This window comes from Myotis nattereri (genome assembly GCF_964212035.1).
Source record: "Myotis nattereri genome assembly, chromosome: 11".
In the NCBI taxonomy this organism is placed as follows: domain Eukaryota; kingdom Metazoa; phylum Chordata; class Mammalia; order Chiroptera; family Vespertilionidae; genus Myotis; species Myotis nattereri.
The window spans coordinates 16,693,053-16,717,058 of record NC_138086.1 but is presented as its reverse complement, the minus strand read 5'-3'; the positions used below and the strand labels follow the sequence as shown (position 1 = coordinate 16,717,058).

The window sequence follows — 24,006 nt, the reverse complement described above, 5'->3', positions numbered from 1 at the left end:
ATCAGATGCTAAAGGCTTTCCAAATTCCCCTAGGAAAAAGTGGTCGCTTACTCTTTGAAACCTCAACTATGCCTTGGCATTGTGCTAGGTGCCAATTATACAATGGCTAGCAAAAATGATGTAGCTCTCATGTACCTGTGATCCATTGTTGGGCTCTTCGTTAACTTATTTTTCCTTATTTAACACCCTGTAAACTCTTTTGAGCTTAGACTTATTAATTCAACACCTGTTGAGTGCCAGTACATGCCAGGCATGTGTTAAGTCCATAAATACAATGACCAATAAGACACATCTGTGGCTTCAAAATATGTCTAGTTGAATGAGAGGAATGGTTAAGTAAAGAAATGATCTCTATACAGATTAAGATGTACTATAACAAGAGAACGTACCATCCAACCAAGTCTGGGGTGGTCAATCTTGGAAGAACTGATATCTGAGTTCATTCACGAAGGAAGATAAGGGGTAACCAAGGTGGGAGAAAGGATCATTCTAATTAAATGACAAGCGAGTGTTACAGCATTTCTATGTTTGGGGCTGCACACGTAGGAAGGAGTTGGTGGAGCACTGAAAGGCTAAGCAGGAGAGATGAGGAGGAACTAAATAATAAAGAGTCTTGTAAGTCATGTCGGAAAGGTTAGGTTTGGTCTTAAAAGACATGGGGTCCACTGAAGGAGTATAGGAAGGACAATAATCAGAGTCACACTTTAGAAAAGTGACTGTGACAATGGCAATGAGTGAATTAGACAAGGAAAGATTATGCAGAAACCAAGTAAGAAATGGTGAGGAGCTTAATGAAGACAGTAGTGTGCAAGGAGAGAAAGGCTGACAAATTTAAAAGATTTGAAGGAACCAGAAATAACAGAATTTGGTGACTAATACACACATATTGAAAGTGAGAAGAGAATCATAGCTGGCCCTCAGGTTTCTGACTTGAGGAACTTAATAGATGAAAGTTTCAAGCACCACAAAAAGAGCAATGTTGAGTTTTTAGATATTTGTGGGAAATTCAAATGGAAATGTTGGATATACCAGCCTGGAACTCAGACTTATCTATCTGGATATAAAAATTTTAGAGTCTTCACAATTCATTCAATAAATATGTATTGAATGCCTATTCTGTGCCAGACATTATTTTAATCACATAGAGATATAAATTGAAATCATAAGATTCAACCATTAGGTATATAAAACAAGAAGATTGCAGACATAATATCATCATTTAAGAAAAGAGCAGAAGAAGAGTAATTTCCTAAGAAGGCCAAGAAGAAAAATTCAGAGAGGCAGGTTTAGGACCAGGGAGAAAAAAATGGTTCATAAATCTGGAAGTACTAGTAGATTACTAAATTGAAAGAATACTTATACCAAGATAAAGGGTGGAGGGAGGGAGTTAGGAGAATAGCATTTTGGGAACAGAGTGTAGATAATTGGAACTTAGGAGTTCAGTAACCACAGCTTATTCCTTGATTTTCTTTCTCTCTTTCTCTTTTATTCAATACTATTTACTAAGCTCCTATTCCATAGCAGGACTGTGCTAGGTGCCAATTACACAATGGCTAGCAAAACAGAATGTGTAGTACAATAGAGAAGACATGTAACAAACAGGTAAACAAACAGTATTTGCACAAGTGTAGTGTGCTAAGAAGAAAACAAACAGGGCTCTGGAATAAAATAAAATAGTGAGATTTATTTAGGAGAGTTTGATATTTGAGCATTGAAGAGGTGAGAAGAACAAAAACTGTCAGCCATTTATACCTATATCCCCTGCCCACATAACAGTTTTGGTGCATAGTAGATGCTTATTCAATGTTAGAGTAATTAATAAATTAAATAATAAGAAAATTGATAGAATTATTTACTTTATATTATACAATCACTAAAAAATATAAAGAGATAAATATAAACTTTGAAAAGCATGGCACAATAATTTTTTGTGAAACATGAAGATGTCCACTTCTATAAAAGGGTAATTTTTACATTTTAAAAAACCAAGCTAAGCTTAGTAAGCTATATTAAAAATGCAGATGCAGTTTAAAATAGGAAAATAAGGAGGAACCAAGATGGTGGCATAGGTAAACATGGTACTCACATCCTCCCACAACCACATCAAAATTACAACTAAAATACAGCACAACCATCATTCAGAACCACCTGAAACCTGTCTGAATGGAAGTCTTACAACTAGAGAAGTAAAGAAGAAAGCCCATTGAGACTGGTAGGAGGGATGGGGGCATGGAATGGGCTGGTCTGACACCCATGTATGGCATTTTTAAATGAGAGGGATATCTTGGCTGAGGAGGCCTCTTGTGAAGAGCAAGGGCTCCCAGCCTCACACCAGACCCCTCAGCCCAGGGTTCCAGTGCTGGGAAGAGAAGTCCTCATAACTTTGTGTTACAAAAACTTGAGGGGATTGTGGCTGAGTGACATTGGTGGCAGCCAGAGACCCAGGCAGTTCCTGTTAAAGGGTCGGCACACTGACTTACTCAGACTTGCTTTCTCTGAGCTCCAGCACTATGGTAGCAGCTTGAAAGGATCCAGGGACATAGGGAGAGAAAATAAATTGTCTGACCTCAGGGCAAGAACTCGGGGGCAGCTTTCTCCCAGATAAAAGTGTTTGCAGAGGTCATTGTTCCTATGCTGAAATCTCCCCCACCACAGAGCTGACTGGCAAGGTGCCATATCTGAGTCTCTAGCAACCTGGCTCTCACTGTTCCATCTGTCTAGGTCAATGGTTCTCAACCTTGGCTGCACATAGAATCACCTGGGAATGTTTTTAAAATCCTGATTTCTGGGCCTCATCCTCCAGAAATTCTGTTTCTTTGTTACTAATGTTGTGGCCCCACCCCATAACAAAGAAACAGAATTTCCAGAGGATGAGGCCCAGAAATCAGGAGTTCAAAAAGATTCCCAGGTGATTCTAATGTGCAGCCAAGGTTGAGAACCACTGGTCTAGATCAGTGGTCAGCAAACTGCGGCCCCTTGAGTGTGGCTCTTCCACAAAATACCACGTGCAGGCGCACACGTACAGTGCAATTAAAACTTCGTGGCCACATTCAAGGGTCCAAAGAGCCGCATGTGGCTCGAGAGCCTCAGTTTGCTGACCACTGGTCTAGGTGATTCCCTGAGATCCCGCCCCACCCAATTTGCAGCCCCACGCAAACTGTTTGCAGCAGCTTTTCCATATGAATGGTTGTGTTGGCTCAGGCTTCAGACTTTCCTAAAATCTCTCAAACAAGCAGCAGCTGCTCACAGCATGCCCCATACAAACTTGATAAGCTGCCTCAGGCCAGGCAATAGCAACATCCTGCCTTGGTTTACAGTTTGGCCTCTTCTGGGGAGAGTGAGCCCTTGGCCCTATATGACATCTACTATATAAGACCACTCTACCAATTCCAGGATACATAGCAGCTCTACCTACTACATAGAAATGAACACAGGGGAGCAGCCAAATGTAGAGACAAAGACACATGTCACAAATGAAAGGACAGAAGAAATTTTCAGAAAAATAAATGAAATGGAAGCAAGCAAACTGCTAGATACAAAGTTCAAAACAATGGTTATAAGGTTTCTCAAGGAACTTAATGAGAACTTCAAGGGACTTAATGATAATTTCAAGGGTCTTAGTGAGAACATCAAATACATGAAAAAGCACCAGTCAGAAATGAAGAATAATTTACAGGGAATTACAGCAGAGTAGAAGACACTGAGAATCAAATCAGTGATTTGGAATATAAGGAAGCAAAAAAAACACCAGAAGAACAAAAAGAAGTGTGAATCCAAAAATATGAATATAGTGCATTGAGCTTCTGGGGAAACTTCAAGGGTACCAACATTCACATCCTGAGGGTGCCAGAAAGAGAAGAGAGAGAGAGAGCAAGATATTGACAATCTATTTGAAGATATAATGACAGAAAACATCCCCTACCTGTTGAAAGAAATAGATTAACAAGCCCAGGAAGTGCAGAAATACCCAAACAAGATGAATCCAAAGAGGCTCACATCATAATTAAAATGCTAAAGATTAAAGAATCTTAAAAGCAGCAAGAGAAAAGCACTTAGTTACCTACAAGGGATCACCCATACAGCTGTCAACTAAACAGACACTTTGCAGGCCAGAAGAGAGTGGCAAGAAATATTCAAAATGATGAATGGCAAGGACCTACAACCAAGATTACTCTACCCAGAAAATCTATCATTTAGAATTGAAGATAAGATAAAGAGCTTCACAAACAAGAAAAAGGTAAAGGTATTTATCACCATCAAATTAGTATTGCATGAAATGTTGAGTGGCCTTCTTCAAGAAGAAGAAGAGGAAGAAAGAAGAAGAGGAAGATGAGGGGAAAGAAGAAGAAGAAGAAGAAGAAGAAGAAGAAGAAGCAATATGAGCAATAAAATGATAATAAATCTGTCAGCAATTGAATTTAAAAATCAAAACAAATGAATAAGGAATCTAATGAACAAAATAAAGTGAATATAATAGAAGCAGAAGCATGGAAACATGGAACAAACTGACGAATTTCAGAGGGACAGGGGAGGGGAGGGCTAGAAGAAATTAACCAAAGAATTTATATGTACATATGCATTACCTATGAACACAGACAATAAGATGATGAAAGCTTGGGGTGGGGTGGGAACTGTGTGGAGGGGGACAATGGAGGTGAAAAGGGGGGAAATCTGTAACATTGTCAACAATAAAGATTTTAAAAAATAAAGATTTATATCTCTAATATAAAAAATAAATAAATAAAATAGCAAAATCATCATAATTGATTGTCCTATTTCTATATGATTTCATAATATTGTAATAGTTTTGTTCCAACTCTTCCATTCTTTACTAAATATTGTTTGATTTTTTTAAAGAGGGATAATTCCCCTTATAATTTTTTTCTTTCAGTACAGCCTTGTGATTCAGTTTAGCTAAGCATTTCCTGAATATCAGTCTCATGAAATACTCCACCTAAAAAATGTAGAAATAAGGTTTCTATGGTTCTATAAGTTTGAAAAATATGTTATATATGGAATCCCACTTTTTGAGAGTGACAATATACATTATTATTTAAAGGTTTTTAAGAGGTCTACAGGAAAGAATATTCTAGTATTTCAAAATCCTGGTTTCTAATCTTATTTGATACAAAATCTTTTTTTTTTTTTTGAGAAAAATATTATGTACCTGACATACTTCAGAGCATTCATTCTTTGCTGAATACTACTGCAAATGGTTGCCCCAATTGTCTATACACTTTACTAAATCTGAATGGTGTTAGCTAAAAATGGCTTAAAATGTTGACGCCATTCAAGGTTATTTATTTTATTTTATTTTTAAAAAAATATATTTTATTGATTTTTTACAGAGAGGAAGGGAGAGAGATAGAGAGCTAGAAACATCGATGAAAGAGAAACATCGATCAGCTGCCTCCTGCACACCTCCCACTGGGGATGTGTCCGCAACCCAGGTACATGCCCTTGACCGGAACCGAACCCGGGACCCTTCAGTCCGCAGGCCAATGCTCTATCCACTGAGCCAACCCGGTTTCGGCGGTTATTTATTTTATAAGAAATAATTTTGAAGGTTAAAACCATTTAAAATACAAATGGTAATAAAGATATTGGTGAGTTAAAAGCTCAACTTAGGACTTTCCCAAATTATAGGCATTGACATTCTATGGTAGGAGCATAACCCAATTAACCCCAGTGTACAGATGGAGAATTAAGGCATAGAAAGCCTTTGCCTGATGTTATTCAGCTGTTTACAAACCCAGAATCCTGAGTTCTTTTTTTCCCCCTGAATATTTTCTCTTAAAACTACTATTTCTGGGTAAGAATATAAAACATACTTGAAGTTGTAGTCAAACACATATGCATTTCTCTCAACAAAATAGTAATATTATGTAGCTGAAAGTCAAAGTTAAGAGCAATGAAATAATGCCTTTTTTGTGTAATGTTCTTTCCCCCCACCAACCTAAATAATTGTGAATTTAATTATAATTTCAGGTGGCATCTGCTTATTTCAAAGATTTTCACCTACTGCTAATTGGAGTCATCTGTTTAGCAACATCAATAGAAAAATGGAATTTGCACAAAAGGATTGCTCTGAAAATGGTGCTGATGGTGGGTGTGAACCCAGCATGGTAAGCTCTGCATTTACTGTTCCAGGTTTACATTCATTTTTATGCAGAGCAAATAACCAAAAAAGTAATGCATACCCAGGCAATCATTTGCATTGCAGTATACTTCATGACTTTATTTTCTCTGAAAATATGAAAGTGATATAAAGTATACTTGAGTTGTAGGAGAAAAAGAACCAGTTTCTTTTCCATGAAGGTCCAGTTACAGGGAGGTTGCACACAACTCCATTACCTTTTATGCACCATAAGAATCAAAGGCGAGAGAAGCCTTGAACTTCAACATGCAAGATGGATAGACTTCAGAGTAGATTTCATACTATCTTGTTTATTTGGCTGATTACACATTCAAGACTTGTACAGGAGCATCATTAATCACAGGGAGGATTTTAGGAACCAAAGACAATGACATTACTGACAAAATACAGATACGTGCCAAAAAATTCCAAGGTGGACATTTTCCTTATTTACTTATTTATTTGTTTGTTTGTTTGTTTGTTTTAATCCTCACCCGAGGATATTTTTCCATTGATTTTGGAGAGAGTGGAAATGAGAGGGAAAGACAGAGAAATATTTATGTGAGAGAAACACATTGATTAGGAGCCCGCAACTGAGGTACGTGCCCTTGACCAGAATTGAACCTGGACCCTTCAACGCTCTATCCATTAAGCAAAACTGGCCAGGGCAACATTTTTGTTTTTAAATGAACTGTTGCAAAGTGAAATAAACAATTAAGAAACTTCCTCTAGCTCTGGCTGGTATTGGTCAGTGGTTAGAGTATTGGTCCATGCACCTAAGGGTCGTGGGTTCGATTCCAGTCAAGGGCACATACCTACGTTGTGGGTTCACTCTCCGCCCCCTGTCGGGGTGCATGCGGGAGGGAAAACTTTATTTATAGCATGTGAAATCACTCATTTGACTGTTTTTCTCAACTGAAATGAATTTCCCCCATTAAATTAACTGGCTATTTTAGTTTTAATTCCAGTTCTTAAGAATGTAGATGTAAGCCAAATTAACTTTCCAGTGTCAATATCATTTGCATAATGGAGTTATGCTTTAAAGCCTTAGGTGGTTCTTCCCTCATCTTTCTTTGAAAATGAGAAAATTGTATTGAATTCTGTTGCATAATTCATTCTAGGGTATAACCACATCTATGTTCATCATTTATGGAGCAAACTGTTTTGTTAAATACAAAAACAAATAACTCAGATGAGACAAATTTAAAAAAATATTTATTTAGAAATTGTATAACATATATGTATTACGGGCATTTCACTTCTTTAAGAGTGAAACAGTGTTCCAGTCTTCTTGGGTGCTATAGAAATGTGTCCCTTTACTGCAGAGTGGAGCACTATCCATTATGCCAATAAATGGCTTTTCAATTTAAGGCATTTTTATCAAACAGAAACCTTATCTGATCCCAGCCTTTTTTATTGGAAGATTTTGTGTCTTGCCAATGCACTATCTTAAAAAAGCATTTCTAGTTTTCTTTTCTTTTTTGTTGAATTTATTGAAATGAAATTGGTTAATAAAATACTATATTTTCAGATGTACAATTCTATAACACATCATCTGTATTTTGTATTGTGTGTTCACCACCCCAAATCAAGTCTCCTTCCATCACCATTAATCCCCCCATTCCTCTTTTAATAAGAACTAGAGGCTAGGTGCATGAAATTCGTGCATGGGTAGGGTCCTTAGGCCTGGCCAGCAAGCAGGGCTGATTGGGACCTTCTGGCTGCCAGCCGGGGCCTCCCTTCCCTGGCTGCTGGCTGCCGGCTGCCAGCCAGGATCTTCCTTCGTTCTGTGCCACCCCCTGGTGGTCAGCACACATTATAGCGAGCCATTGGTCTCCCAGTCAAACTCCAATGGGGACAATTTGCATATTAGGCTTTTATAGAGAGAGATAATTTCTTGTTTAAGCCAATTTCTAATATGTTTTCTTTTGTTTTGTTTGACACATATAAAATATTCACCTTATCTGAAGTTGAAACTTATAGTGTAAAATTTTTCTTGTACGTCTATTTTTAAAAATATATTTTTATTGATTTTAGAGAGAAATGGAGAGGGAGAGAGAGACAGAAACATCAATGATGAGAGAGATTCATCAATCAGATGACTCCTGCATCCCCAACACTGGGGACCCAGTCTGCAACCCAGGCTTATGCCCCAACCAGGAATCGAACTGTGACCTCCTGATTCATAGGTCGACGCTCAACCACTGAGCCATGCCAGCTGGGCTTGTAGATCTATTTTGAAAGGGAGTCAGAGAATTTAATAAGTGGCTTTATATGGAAAGCTGTGCTTCTGAATGATTTTCTGGGACCTTCTACTCAAAAGAGATCATGTTTTAATCCAAGTGTGATTTTGAAAGCTTATAGACATGGTTTCAAATCCTATAGTTTTAGGTATGTTATTATTAAGGGAGAAAAACTACTCAGAAGACAATGTAATATATCCAGTTCTTGACAACAGGCAGGAATGTCAGATTCAGATGAGCATGAGTAATAATAGAATCTACAGAAAATTCTGAAGCCTCAATTTAGATATTGCTTTTTAACCATTTCCTCCACCCACCACATATTAAACCCAAGTAGTGAAAAAGTAAAAGGCAGGTTTATAAAAATTAATCTCTCTCCTTGCCCTTATGCCTTCTTGGCAACATCCTCTCCTGCAGAGATATGACCAAAAGATCAAAGAAAAAATAAGGGATTCCAAATTCAAAAGTTGATTGCATCTTGTCCTACTAGGATTTGAAGGAAAGTGCATTCAAATATTCGCATAATATTAGGAACTGTCATATCATCTAACAATTTGCAGGCTGGTTATACATTTAGTCATTATTCTGCTTTGGGAGACAAGACTTTTATGGTTTCCTGGGAGACAAAACCTATAAGAACTCCCCTCTTACCCCTGCCATTTTGATTTCTACTGGCTATGACTGTCCTCAGAGTTTGTTGTCTGGGAGGAAACCTAACCATCAATGTTTTGAACAAATGAATTCCCAACTCATAAACAGCATCCTTTACAGTTAAACAATGCAGTTGGTTAAGCTAGGAGCCCAGCTCATACTAAAAGTCCTCTCCTCTCATTTCAGGCTGACATTGGGCTTCATGAGCAGTACTGCCTTCTTATCTATGTGGCTCAGCAACACTTCCACTGCTGCCATGGTGATGCCCATAGTGGAGGCTGTGGTACAGCAGATCATCAGTGCTGAAGCACAGGTCAAGGCCACTCAGATGGCTAATTGCAATGGATCAATCAATCATGGGCTGGAGATGGAAGGTATCACATGTAGATATGGCCACAGGGGGTCTAGTCATATGGGCAATAGGCATAAATGTGAGAATTCTGGGTTACATGTTTAATTAACTGTCCATACACTCATGACATGAATTTAACCTTTCTCTTTCTATATTTCCAAATATTTACACAAGGGAATTGCATTACCTTAATATTTACCTTAAATTAGTGACTGCGTTTACAGTCTCCAGCAAAAGAGGAAGAAGGCCCTTTCCATTCTTCAGCCAGTCTGGTGGAACTCTCTCTCATGTCTTTATCAGCAGACCTCCAGGTTACTCTTTTGTACTGAAAATATTTTTTTGCATAATATTGAGAATTTTTAAAAAATACATTTTTATTGATTTCAGAGAGGAAGAGAGAGAGAGAGAGAGAGAGAGAGAGAGAGAGAGAGAGAGAGATCAATGATGAGAGGGAATCATTGATCGGCTGCCTCCTGCATACCCCACACTGGGGACTGAGCCCACAACCCAGGCATGTGCCCTGAATGGGAATCTAACTGTGACCTCCTGGTTCATAGGTTGACGCTCAACCACTGAGCCAGGCTGGCCCAGGCTAGATTGAGAATTTTTAATTCCTACATTCTATTTGGAAATGGCATCTCATTTTACTGTAATTATTTCTGCCTCTGATAAACTGCTCTGATGTAGTGAAAAATCTTGGGGGATATTTGTGTTTATAAAATACATTATTAAGATGAATATTATGTCAGAACAGGTGAATTTGTTTCTTTTCAGCTTCTAGTAATGCTTCCATCACACACACACACACACACACACTGATAAACTTTCATTTAAATTATTTTTCTTTTATTTAATATTTTGCAGAATGTGTTAATGAACATGAAACAGATGAGACGAAAGAGAAAACAAAACCAGTTCCAGGGTAAAGAAAATTGACATTTTGATTAGGATTTTTCAAATTACATTTTAGTAATATTATAAACTGGGTCAATTTATTTTTCAGACACGGTAACGATGCAGAGAAAATTTCAAACAAGAAGGAGTTGAAAAAGGTACATTAAACTTGATTTTTTTTTCTAAATAATTACACATGAAGTTGTAGTAGAGCCGCAGTTAGGTATGTATACATTTAAAAAAACTCGTACTTGATTCTTTGTCTATAAATTACTTTGTTTGCCTAAGTCAAACCATAGTGTAATAGTTTTCTTTTTATTAGCCTCTAAATACTTCAGTGTATATTTCTTAAAATCAAGGGCATTCTCTTATCTAGCCACCACATAAATGTGTCAAAAATCAGGAAATTAACATTGATAAAGAACTGTTACTGAACCCGCAGACTTTATTCAGATGTCACCCATTGTCCTACATGTGCTCAGTAGTGAGAATCTTTCAGGATCTGAGATCACTGTTGCGTTTCAGTTGTCATTTCTCTCCAGCCTTCCTTCTTCTGGATCAGTCTTCACCCATCTTTCGTTGTCCTTCACATTGACATTTTGAAGAGAGGGGGGCCAGTTGCTTTGCAGAATGTCCCAGGATTTGGGTTCATCTGATATTTCATCAGATTCAGGTTATGCTTGGGGGGGTAGGAATATCCCAGAAGTAATGCTGTATTCTTCTCATTGTTTCTATCAGATGGCAGGCAATTTTTATTTGTTCTCATATTTGAGCTGAACTTTGATCAACAAGTCCTGAACATGTCCTCCGGGTTTATTCCCCTCCCCCCCGCCCGTGCCTTGTAATTAATAACTAAACTATGGGGAGAATTTTTGAAGCCAGGTAAACATTCTGTTTCTTAGAGTAATTGATGACTCTTATCTGAATCAAATTATGATAATGATTTCCAAATAATGATATTTTAACTCTGTTTTTCCTTCTGCATTTATTAATTAACATTTTACTGAAAAGGTCTTTCCCTCTCTCTTATTATTTACCTCTGTCAATATGGATCCATGGATTTTCATTTTATTCAATGGGTTATAATCCATTACTATCATTATTTATTTTTATGTTCAGATTGTCCCAGATTTGGTCAGCAGGAGCCTGTTCAAACTGGCTACTGTGCTGTCATTCGACTTGTGCACAAGATGGCCCACGGTTATTCTTACAGCCATTTTTCTAAGGACCCCTGGCTCTTTTCTGTGGGCTGTGATATTAGAACCTAAGATCTGGAAGCTGGGTGTGCCCTTGCCACTGAGGTGTCATAACTCATGTCCTTTTAGTGGACAGACTGGGGGAAATATCCATTTCATATCATTCTTGCCTTTCACAAATTTATATTGCAACACATTTCTTTCACTCTGAGAAGGCTGTATCCCAACAAAATTAATATATTTACTCCTTTTATCAATTCTACAATACACACAATCTTGCTTTAGAATTACTATACCCACACCACTATTAACAATAAGCTAACTAACCTATTAAGCTGTAGTTAGGGCAGATGTAAGCCGAGGAGAGTCCCTGACACAAGTTGCTCCTGCTGGAAGCTAGAACTAGAGCAAGCCACAGGGAGACCCAGGACAAGCCAGACCTTGGAGGGTGGCGGTAGCTAGGGTGGTGTGAAGCTGAGGAGTCCAGGGCCAGCCTTCTCAGGGCCCTGGAACATGGAGCTAAAGCAGGCTGCCGGGAGACCCGGGGATAAGCAGCATATATTTTGGGGCCCTGAGGACACTGGGATGGCATGGGCCTGCAGGCAGAGCACCTGGATCAAGCTCCTGCCCTTGCGATCAAGGGGGAATGGAAGGGTCACAAATGGCAGCCTGGTGCTTCCAACCACAGAGAGCCAGAGAGCGTTCCAGCAGCTCCCCTCCCACTTGACAGAAGCTCTAGGATTTGTAAATGGATCTCCTTCCTGTCTAGCCTAGGTGTCCTTTAAACCACTGTATTGTTTTTCCCTGCTGTGCCCCAGGGCAGGCAAGTCTGTGTGGGACCTCCCAGGACCCCTCTGGAGTGCAGGGCAGTGTGTTGGCTGGGGTGTCCACAGTGTGGTGTCGCTGGCTCTCCTACATGTGCCTGTGTAGTCTCTCTCTTGTTGGTTGTGCGGAAGCTGTTCGGTCAGCTCTCAGTTCTTCGTCGGGGGGAATCGCTCTGGCTGTAGGTGTAAATGTGACGTGTTCCTGGAAAAGGAGTTGAGTTCAGCCTCTTCCCTCACTGCCATGTTGGACCAGAAGCTCCCAGTGCAATGGCTTGATAAGCCCTTCATAGATAGACCAACATCAACAACCTGGCAGAAAACATTTTGTGCTCTGAGCATTAGCATCGGTATTTTCTCCTGTCACTAGGGCCTTGGTGATGGCATTTAGCTTTGCAGTTTAAAGAAATATAATCCCAGTCTCAGAACGGTGTTTCATTTTTTTAAATTAAAATATTGCTCGCCTGATAGCCTGGTTTTCATTAGGAGCATCTATATTTCTTCCAGCTTATGAACTTAGAGCCATTCCTATTCATGTAATTACAATCCAGTTATCTTTAGTGTCCCCATTGCCACTGAAAAAGTTAATGCAGGATTCATGAGTTGCTATTGTCAAATACAGATGGGAAAGTTGTTGTTGTCATTCCAGTTATCAAAGGAAGGAAGGAGTCTCTTATAAACTATCCTATACAATTTATTTCTCCAGAATGAATCAATATGAGAATACTACACCAGGTTGTATTGGGAACTATATATCTCAAGACCATGGAGAAATAATTCTGCATAGAAATAGTCGTAAGGTAGCCATGGCATTAGGAATAGGAGCATATGTTCCTTCCTCAGGCGATAATGCATTAGCATCATCTCAAATGGGAAAAGAAAACCTCTCATTATTTCCAGAAATTTTCAAGGAAGGAGCGATTTCTATGTCAAGAGAAATCGAATACAAAGATACAGTTTAAGTCATTAGTTATGGTGTACAATAAGGGTTTTAAAGATGAGACTTGAACACATATATATTTATGAAAATGTGATCATCTTCAGGGATATAAGTAATACTTCTAAAACATAGAAAATTAATAGTGTGTCAGGTAAATTATGGAAGAATACATTTCTAATGGGCTTTTAAAACTCTTATAAACATTGGAAAGCCTAAACAGAAAGAATATACTCACACTCTAACTTTCCGTGGTCCTTTTTAGAATTTCTGGCATGATGCCTAAACCTTGGGTTAAGTCCCCTTTAAGTTGCTTTGATAGCCTACACTGGGCATTAAAGGGAAGTCTGTTAATGGGCATTAAAGGAAAGTCTATTAATATAAGCAGCTTACTATAAGCAGCTCAGAGTCTAGTGAGGAACATTGACGTTTAAAAACAGAAAATATGACATCAATCCCACAGCAAAGGCATGCACAGAGGCCAAGTCTTCCAGAAGCCAGTGCAACCCCCTCCATCGGGACTGATCGCAGGGGGGAGTATGAGGTTAAGGAAGCTGCATCTAGAGGGAAGGTGGCATGTACAGGCAGAGGAGTGCAGACTCCGTGTGTGCATGGACCACGTCTATTTTGTTCACCATTCAATCCCCTGCACACGCCTTGGCCTGCCACAGAGAAGGTATTCGGTAGGTGTTTATCTTTGCTGGTCAATGAATGAGTGAAAATGGAAGAGTATTCTACTCAGAGAACACAATGAAATCAAAGACCCAAATATGTAGAGAACAGAGCTTTTTTGCTTTCAGGAAACATCTCCAGTGCAGGTGCTAGGAATGTGTGTTCCTGTGATAAGTAAAATGACCGGATAGGATGGGCAACTTTCCCATCTGTAAGTGAGAAATAGCTGTTTGTAACATGAAAAGAAGGTTAGTTTACCTTAGGGGGAATAGAGAGTTTTGAAGCTGGGGGCAGCCATGTGAGTTCTGCCCTTCGAGAAGCTTTCTGTGGCAAGACTGTGAAGGGGATAGGGTATGGACCTAAGTGGACTTTTTGATGATCAGACTTTGGGGATGAGAGAAAGAGGAGTATAGAAAATGCCTCTGCTACAGTGAACAAGTCCTGTGATACCACTGATGGAGGGAACACAGGAGAGGAATACGTTTGTAATGGAGAAAAGTAAGATAATTTGGGTGCATTTTTGGCAATAAAGATTGAGATCAGAGTTTAGGAGAGGTCTTTGAACAATGAATCTATGGTCTTTCTAGAATCTAATGCATAAAATTTCAGCTTTATGTAAAAAAAAAAATTAAGGGCTAACTTTTTGCTCTCCAAAATGCTCTTTATAAGAACTATCACAAAAGTATTTTACATAATGCACATTTAAGATACGTTTTGATTTTTAACAATTATAAATCTCTTCTTAGGAATGAACATGTTATATGGTGTGTGTTATGATTATAATAAATTGCACCTGTTCTTGGCCAGGTTTTTACAATAGGTAATTTAACACAGAATGGTTATGTAGAAAAAGCTGTATCTATTTCATCTAGCTATAAACAGAAGGATATTTACATTTATAATATTTTGGTCTGTTCTCTTCTTGAAGTAGATGGGACATTCTATTGAATGAAAATAAATGCCATGTGGTTTAGCTTTGATTTTGAATTACAAGTCAAAAATATTCAAATATTAATACTTCTGAGGGGGAATGGTTTCAAATAAATTTCAAAGAGAGAAAAAATGAAGGATTTAGTTTTTTTTGTTTTGTTTTGTTGCTGTTTTTTTAATAATTTGCATCACTTTTTGCCTTGTTCCTACTAAAAAAAATTACATTTCTAGTGAAAGTTCTATAATTTCATACAATTGAATCCACATTTGCTTAGTAAAAAATTAAGGATTTTTTTCTAAATTTAATTAAAATCTTTTTGCTAATATGATGAAATTAATCCAAGATGATCAATAAGCTTACTTCATCTTTTAGAATTATATACTTACTTAATTTTTAAAAAATTATACAGAATATTTTTCTCTAAAGTCAATGACATACACACTGCTTTATATAAAACTAGAGGCCTGGTGCACAAAATTCGTTCACGGGTAGGGTCCCTAGGTCTGGCTGGTGATCAGGGCTGGCCAGGGCCTTCCTACATTCTGTGCCTCCCACTGGTGGTTGGCACATGTCATAGCAAGTGATCAAACTCCCAGTCTCCCTGTCAAACTCCTGAGGGTACAATTTGCATATTAGCCTTTTATATATATAGATTAGGTGTTTAGTAAGCAGAAAGTTCCCAATAGTAGGAGAAAATTAAGAATTACCACCAAATAAGTTCTAAATTTGGTGATAAAAATAATATTTAAAAATATACATTTAACATTTGCTCAGATATTACCTTTTTTATGAGGCCTACCCTGACTAACCTGTTTTCATTGTAGCTAATACATCCCTCCTCTTAATCCCCCTAAATCTGCCCTGCTTTTTCCAAAACATATATTACCTTCTCAAAACTTCAATTTACTTAATTTTTATTTGCTTTTTAATTCTGTTTTCTCCACTAAAATCTTTGTCCATTTGTTAATTGTATCTCAAATATCTAATTACCTGCCATAGTGTAAGTATTTGCTGACTGAATGAATAAGTTCAGTAAAAATTTCTATTAATTACAATTCGATTTAAAAACTCATTCTGAACATAAATGTTAATAATAGAAGAAGCAAACTGATAAAGTTTGTAAGCTAAAACCATGGATCAGATTAATATCACCTTTTTAAAGTTTTATTGAGACATATTTGCACATAACGTGTAAGTTTAAAGTGCATAACGTGTTGATTTGATACACTTACATATTGCAAAACGATTACCACCATAGTGCTAGTTAACACTTCCACCATGTTGTATAATTAATTGTGTGTGCATGCATGTGTTTTGAAAACATTTAAGTTCTACTCTCTTTAAAACTTTCAAGTATATTAGTATTTTTATAATGTTATACATTAGATCCCCAATACTTGCTCATCTTAAAACTGGAAGTTGTATCCTTTGAACATCTCCCCATTTTCCTCATCCCCAGCCCCTAGTACCACTCTACTCTGTTTCTATGAAATTCCACATATAAATGATTCCATGCAGTATTTGTCGTTCTCTGTCCTCTTAGCATAATGCTTTTACAATGATAGCCATTGTAACAGGAGTGAGATGATATCCCATATGGCTTTGATTTGTATTCATCTGATGGTAAATGATGTTGAGCACTTTTTCACAGATCTGTTGACCATTTATATATCTTTTTTTTTTTTGTAAAAATATGTATTCAGTTTCTCTCCCTTTTTTAAAATTGCATTGTCTGTGTTCTTTTCTTCTTATTGAGGTGTTTGAGTTCTTTATGTATTTTGGACATTAACCCTTTATCAGATAGGTATATGATTTGCAAATACTTTATCCCGTTCCATAGGTTGCCTTGCCATTTGTTAATTGTTTCTTTTGCCATGCAGAAGCTTTTTAGTTTGATGTAGTTCCACTTATTAATTTTTGCTTTTGATATCATAGGTAAAAAAAAAAAAAAAAATCCTTGCCAAAAACAATGTAAAGGAGCTTTTCCTCCATGTTTTCTTCCAGATATGGTTACAGTTCTTATGTTTAAGTCTATAATCCATTTCAAATTAATTTTTAAAAAAATATTTTTATTGATTTTAGAGAGGAAGGGAGAGGGAGAGAGACATAGAAACATCAATGATGAGAGAGAATCATCCATCAGCTGCCTCTTGCATGTCCCCTTCCCCTGGGGACCGAGGCTGCCACCCAGGCATATGCTCTGGCAAGGAATTGAACCCTGACCTCCTGGTTTGATGCTCAACCACTGAGGGTGACGCTCAACTACTGAGCCACGCCAGCCAGCCTCAAGTTAATTTTTGTGAGTGGCATAACACAAGGGTCCAATTTCATTTTCCTGTATGTGGATACCCAGTTTTCCCAACACCATTTATTGATTGCTATAGCTTTCTAGTATAGTTTGAAATCAGGAAGTGTGATATATCCCAGCTTTGTTTTTTCTCAGAATTGCTTTGGCTATTCGGAGAGGTTAGTTTTATTTTTGATGGAAAGAAACTAAGAGTTTGGAACTAAAAAAATTTTAGCCCCCAAATTCTTGTTAATAGAACTGCAAAATTCTGATAAAGATAATAACGAAGATAATTTTGCCATTGCTACTGCTGCTGCTGCTAATGGTGATAATTACAGTTGGTTTTGAAGATGATGAATATTCAGTAGCACCTCAGATTCCAGGGACTGAGTAAGGAGTACTCATATCTAAGAGTCAGAGTCCTACACTGCATACCTAGAAAACAGATGTTTCCCATGACTCACCACGTTACCACGGCCCTAACGTTAGCAGAGCTCTTTACTTGTGCCCAGAATAAAAGTGGTAGGGAGGTGTGCAGCTAATAGGTCCTGCATTACTCCAAAAGTAGCTGAAATATTTTAAGAAAATAAAAAGAAACAAGATGAAAAAAGACCCAGAAAGGACACTGATAGTACATGGGGCCATATACTTGTCAGGTTCCAGTAGGGAAACTGGGAGACCAATCGTCACATTATTTTCTGGAAAATGAGTCCCAGAAGTTAAGTTTTAAATACCAAGTGAAGAACCAAGTGACTAGATTTCTCCCTTCCTTATAAGCACTAGTATTATTCAAAGAGGTACCCCAGGTTTTTGCACTCGCTCAATTTCTAAACTTCCAGCCATCTTGGAATTAAAGGAATTGGAAAATCAGTATGCTTTTAGTAAAAGGCCTGAGATCATTGTTTTTTTTAATTCATCTTATATAATTTGTAGTTCCCTAAATGGAAAAAGTTATAAGGAAAATATTTCTTGAACAAATCAAATCTTGCTTTTAATTAGGTATTATCTAATTTGGGGATGAAAATTATTATTATTTAAAACCAAATCCTGTAATTTAGCATTTTTAAATGTTCCCTAAGAAGTCAAAGAACCATATAACAGTAAAAAGCATGGTTCATGATATCGGAGATGAGGGGCATTAGTTTTCCCAAGTGAAGTAATAGTAATTCTAAAATAGCTAGCCCCTAGATCAAATATGAAAAAAGTATTTTAGATCAGACCAGGCAGATGCTATAATCCAAAGTTGGTTCTCCTGGATTACATTTTCCTTTTCCTATACTGGGTGACATTGTGTGACAAAGCCAATTGTTAGTGTTGCTCAGTCCTTATCTGATACAACCTAGGTGTAACCTTTAATTCATCCAGCCAAATCCTATGGGAGAGAGAGAGAGAGAGAGAGAGAGAGAGAGAGAGAGAGAGAGAGAACCAGAGAACTACACATTCTTTAGGAACAGCAGCAAAAAGACAAGATAAATGTTGGTGAGGATGTGGAGAAAAGGGAGGCCATATAAATTGATGCAGCCACTATGGAGAACAATATGGGGGTTCCTCAAAAAATGAAAAATATAACTACCCTATGATCCAGCAGTCAATCCCATTTCTGGGGATTTACCCAAAGAATATTAAATCACTATCTCAAAGAGATTATCTGAACTTCTATATTTCTTATAAATCATTCACCAGTCAAGATATGGACACAACCTAAGTGTCCACCAATAGATGAAAGGATAAAAAGATGTGGTATGCATATACCCTGGAATATTACTTAGCCACGAGAAAGGAGGAAATTCTGTCATTTGTGACAATGTGATAAACCTTGAAAGCATTATTTTAAGTGAAATAAGCCAGAGACAGACAAATACTGCCTTGTATCCTTTATATATGTAGTATATATTAAAAAAGAAAACTCATAGAAGCAAAGAGGAGAAAAGTGGTTGCCCGGGGTGATGGGTGGAGTAAATAGAGAAGGGTTCATAACAAGGTACAATCTCTTGGCTATGAGATGAATAAGGTCTGAGCATCAAATGTAAAATATGATGCCCATAGTTGATAACACTGTTGTATGTTTGGGATTGGCTAGGGTAGTGGTACTTGAATGTCTCACCACTAAAAAACAAAGAGATATGCAAAGTGATGGCTGCTTTATTGGCTAGATGGGGTAATCCTACATAATAAAAGGCTAATATGAAAATTGTCCCCTTGACTGAGAGTTTGATAGGGAGTTTGACCAGGAGTTTGATCGGGGGCGGGGCCGACCTGACAACTGCCCATGGCCCCTCCACCTGGCCGGCCCTATCGGCCCCGATTGGGGCGGGCTGGCTGGACCCCACTCATGCACAAATTTGTGCACCGGTCCTCTATTCTTTTAATAATGTATATGTGTTTCAGATCACTATGATGTTCACTTTAAGTATCTTACAATGTTATTTGTCAATTTTACCTGAACAAAGTTGAAAAAAATATTGTGGGATAAAGTGTACATCCTGGTGGTGTAATATGTATTCATGATATAGTGGCTCCCCATCTGGTTGACTACACATACATCACCTCATTTATTTACTTACTTATTTGCTTATTTATTTTGGTGAAAACTTTGAGTTCTACTCTCTTGGGACTTCAATTGTGCTGTGTAGTGTTATCAACTGTAGCTGCCATGTTTTGCATTGGATCCTCAGTCCACATTCATCTCATAGCTGAAAGTCTGTACCCTTCACTTGGACTTTTTTAATCTGGCAGTTTTCTGTGCCTCTGGGAACACAGGATGAAGCTGAAATTTTTAAAAACAAATCATAACTCTTCTACTCATTAATCCAATTTATGAGAACTCATTCCATACAACTGAATATCTAGAAGCCTCATTTTCAATAGTGTTATATCAGAAGAAACGACCAAATTTCTGGCATGTAATGGAAATCCAATATGCTCTGCCAAGAGCCTAGACTAGAGTGAAGGGAACTCCTGGATATAGACCAGCAGGGAAACCTAATCCATCTGAAATTCTGCCAGGTGTGTTTCTGAAAGAAGAAAGAAGGGGGTGGCAACAGTTGGTGAGGTAAATTTGAATAGTTTATTTAACATTCATTAAGACAAGGAATCATGGCAGCAACTGGTAAACATGAACTCACTCCAGATTTCCATTTTTATCATAGACAAAGCCTAGCTCTGTTGATGGGTATAATTAGCGGTGTTTCCACAAAACATTTTGTTGTTAAAAAAATTATTGACTGTTGATGATATCTTGTCTTCATATTTCTTCAAGCAAATAGCATAAGTTCACCCATGTTGAAAGCATCTGTGCTTTCCTCTAACTATTCAGTAAACCTCCCAAAATATAATGAAACAAATATAAGAAAAATATAAGAAACAAAATATAATGTATGTTGTTTCTTAAAATCCTCAGCAATGTTTTTATGCATCTTCCAATGCTATTTCCTAAGCAAAGTAAATATGTTTACTTTGTTCTTAAATTGTATTTTATATATTTTGATTATGAAGTATTTCATACATATTTATGAAATATAACAAAAAAAGGAGTAATAAAATGAATAAAATAGGATATACCAAACATACCTCAGCTTAAGAAATAGAATGTGCCCTGGCCAGTGTTCAGTGGTTAGAGCATTGGCCCACACACCAAAGGGTCTCAGGTTCAATTCTGGTCAAGGATACCTACCTGGGTTGCAGGTTTGATCCCTGGCCCTTGGTCCGGGCATGTGCAGGAAGCAACCAATCAATGTGTCTCTCACACATGTTTTTTCTCTCTCTCTCTCTCTCTCCCTCTCTCTCTCTCTCTCTCTCTCCCTCCCTCCCTCCCTTCTACTCTCTTTAAAAATCAATGGAAAAAAAATATCCTCAGGTGAGCATTAACAAAAAATAAATGAAAGAAAGCAACAGAATATAACCATTTCTAGAAATCTCCATGAGCCCATCTTTGATTCTTTCTCCTTTCCTCATGCAATTATATTCTCTCCTTATTGGGTTAGCCACAGTCCAGAATTTTGTGTTAATAGTTCTCTTATTTTCTTTTTAGCATTATCACTTGTATTAGTTACTTGTTCACTATGACAACCACCCTAAATAGCAATAGTTTTAATGAGGTAAAAATAGGCTGGTATGTTGTCTTCACAATCAAGATGACCCTGACTCTTTCCACCCCACTCTGCCCTCCTCAAAGTCTGCTAGATCAAGTTTGCTAGTTGTAACTAACATTCAAATAGTCTGTGACTTAACCAATTTCTTTCTGCTTCACCCAGCAATTGATGAAACTGTTTTTGTTAAAATCTCCCTCTATGCTGTGGATATGTCTCTTTCTTCTGCAATTCAGTCAGTTCACATTTCTATATATTTTTAGATTATTTAGATTATGTTATTATGTCCTCACCAATTTGGAATGTTTAAATATTACTGATTAATTAACACTTTTACCATTTTGTAGTGCCCCTCTCAATCTATACTAATATTCTGGGGTTTTAGAGTTTATTTGTCTGATGATGATGCTTTTTTAGGCTTGTACCTGGCATTTTTTATTTTTAATATTTCTGTGTCATTATATTTTAGATGTACCTCTTGTAAAACAAACACTGGCTTTTGCATGTTTATGCAGGTTGAACATTTTTACCTGAAAAGTTAGATTCAGTTGAACTTTTGCAATTTTATGAAATCTGAATTGCTAATGCCAGATTTCTATGTTCTCCAATGTTTTTTTCTCTGTTTACTCATTCTTTTCTCATTTATTCCTTTAATAGTGTGTGTGTGTGTGTGTGTGTGTGTGTGTGTGTGTGTGTGTTAAATCTATGTATTATTCTTTTACAACAATTCTCGAGAATTTTCAGCCATTATTTCCTCTGGATCTTGGTTGCTGGATGAAGCAGAAATTTCAACCTGCATAAACATGCCAAAGCCAGGGTTTGCTTTAAACTTTCTCACGCAGTCTTCCAACTTTCAGAACATCTCATTTTTCTTCTCTATGTCTTGCTGGACTACACTATGAATAATACTTTCAGATCTGTCTTCCAATTATTTAGTTCTCCCCTCAGCTATGTCTATTTTGCAGTTTAACCCATCCACAGAGGTTTTTTTATTTATCTTAATATATCAGCTCTATTGAATTACTAGGGTCCAGTGCATGAAATTCATGCATGGGCAGGGTCCCTGGTGGTTGCCAGTTGCTGGCCGGGGCCTTCCTTTGTTCCACGCCACCGCCTGGCCACATCATAGTGAGTGATCAAACTCCCGGTCAGTAGAACTCCTGAGGGGACACTTTGCATATTAGGCTTTTATATATATAGATATTCATATGCCATATAATTCACCATTAAAGTATGCCAGTCTGTCATTTTTGGTATATTTAAAGTTATGCAACCATCACCACGATTTGATTTTATTAATTGAATTTATTGGAGTGACATTGGCTCATAAAACCGTATAGGTTTCAAGCGCACAACTCAATAAAACATCTCCACACTGCATTGATCTTTTCATACCCATTTTCTCCCACATTGCCTACCTCCAAGTACTCCTTGCCCCCCTTTCCCTCTGGCTATCACCACACTCTTGTCTGTGGCTATGTGTTCCATATATGTTTTTTGTTTAATCTTTCACCTTCATTCATCCAGTCCCCCAATGCCCGTCCTCTCTCACAGCTGTCAGTCTGTTCTATGTATCCACGACTCTGTTTTTATTTTGTTCATCAGCTTATTTTGTTCATTAGATTCCACATATAAGTGAGATCATGTGGTATTTGTCTTTCTCTGACTGGCTTATTTCACTGAGCATAATAATCTCCCCATCCATCCATACTATACAGTTTACAGATGGAATGTCTGTAAAATTTCTGAGGGTCTCTGAGGTCTGCCTCCACCTGTCTGCTACTCTGCCTCCCCCTGAGGTTGCCTGGTCTTCCTCCAGAGCCTTCTGAAGAAAGACTGCAGAATGGACCCAGGCTGGCCACAACCCACAAACCCTGCCACAGGTGTGAGCTTGGTAGGGGAGGGCGGCTTGGGTCCAGAGGGTGAGTCTAGTGGGCCTCCTACTTGAAGGCTGTGTGGTCAGGCATTCAATGAGGGGAATGTGGACCCTACTCCAGAGACAAGCCACAAAGTCTCTGCCAGAGTCTCCAACTCTAGTTCCCCCAGGAGGGGCATCCTTCAGGTTCAGGTTGGTAGCAGCAAGTCATCCCCTCTGCAGGAGCAAGGTCAGCCAGGTGAAGCCACTGGGGCTTGGGGGATGGGGGTGGAGAGAAGACCAAGAGTCTCCCATTGGGGTGGTGCCAGCTGAGCCCTCAGGAGGGGACCAAGCACTTCATCCTGGTCCAAGACAATAGCCTCTGAAGGAGACAAACTCGGAATATCCCAGTTCTGAGCAACCCTTCCTTCCCTGTCATTGGGACTTGGGGGGGCGGGGATCCAAAGAGTCTCCCATTGGGGATGTTGACAACAACCTGTAGGAGTGGGGTGGACACTTCTTCCCCTTCCCAGGATAGGTGGACTGAGCTTGCAGGAAAGATAGGAGTGCCAAACCACTACCTCCCCCCCCCCACCCCCCCCCCCCAACCAAACCCAGCCCTGGCCAGTCTGAGTCTTGGATAAAAGCCTCCCTGGGAGACAGTGCGCCTAAGGTGCCAGCTCTGCGCTGTACTCTAATCCTTTTCATGGCTGAACTCAGCAGGGCAGGCCACTGTGATCCAAGAGGTGGAGGTGGGAGGGGAGTGCTGGCTGTATGCTGAAGGTGGGGAAGAATGGTCCCCTTTCCAAAGCCTCACAGTTCAGTCACTGTCTGAATCTCCACCAAGAGCTTCTCCAGAAAAAGAGCCCCCCACCCCCCAAATCCCTGCTGAGTGCAGCCAGCAGATCCCTCTGCAGCACCCGAGTACGGCAGATGGGAGTCA

The 24,006-nt window shown here is 38.4% G+C and overlaps 1 protein-coding gene across 1 annotated transcript in view; it reads left to right on the top strand.

The window, feature by feature from the left end:
* Nucleotides 1-24,006, top strand: part of SLC13A1 (solute carrier family 13 member 1) — an 84,840-nt gene that overhangs the window by 22,785 nt on the left and 38,049 nt on the right. Inside the window, 4 exon segments of the mRNA XM_081102810.1 lie at nt 5,989-6,125; nt 9,217-9,412; nt 10,249-10,304; nt 10,386-10,434. Of these exon segments, the coding sequence (XP_080958936.1) occupies nt 5,989-6,125; nt 9,217-9,412; nt 10,249-10,304; nt 10,386-10,434 (438 nt within the window).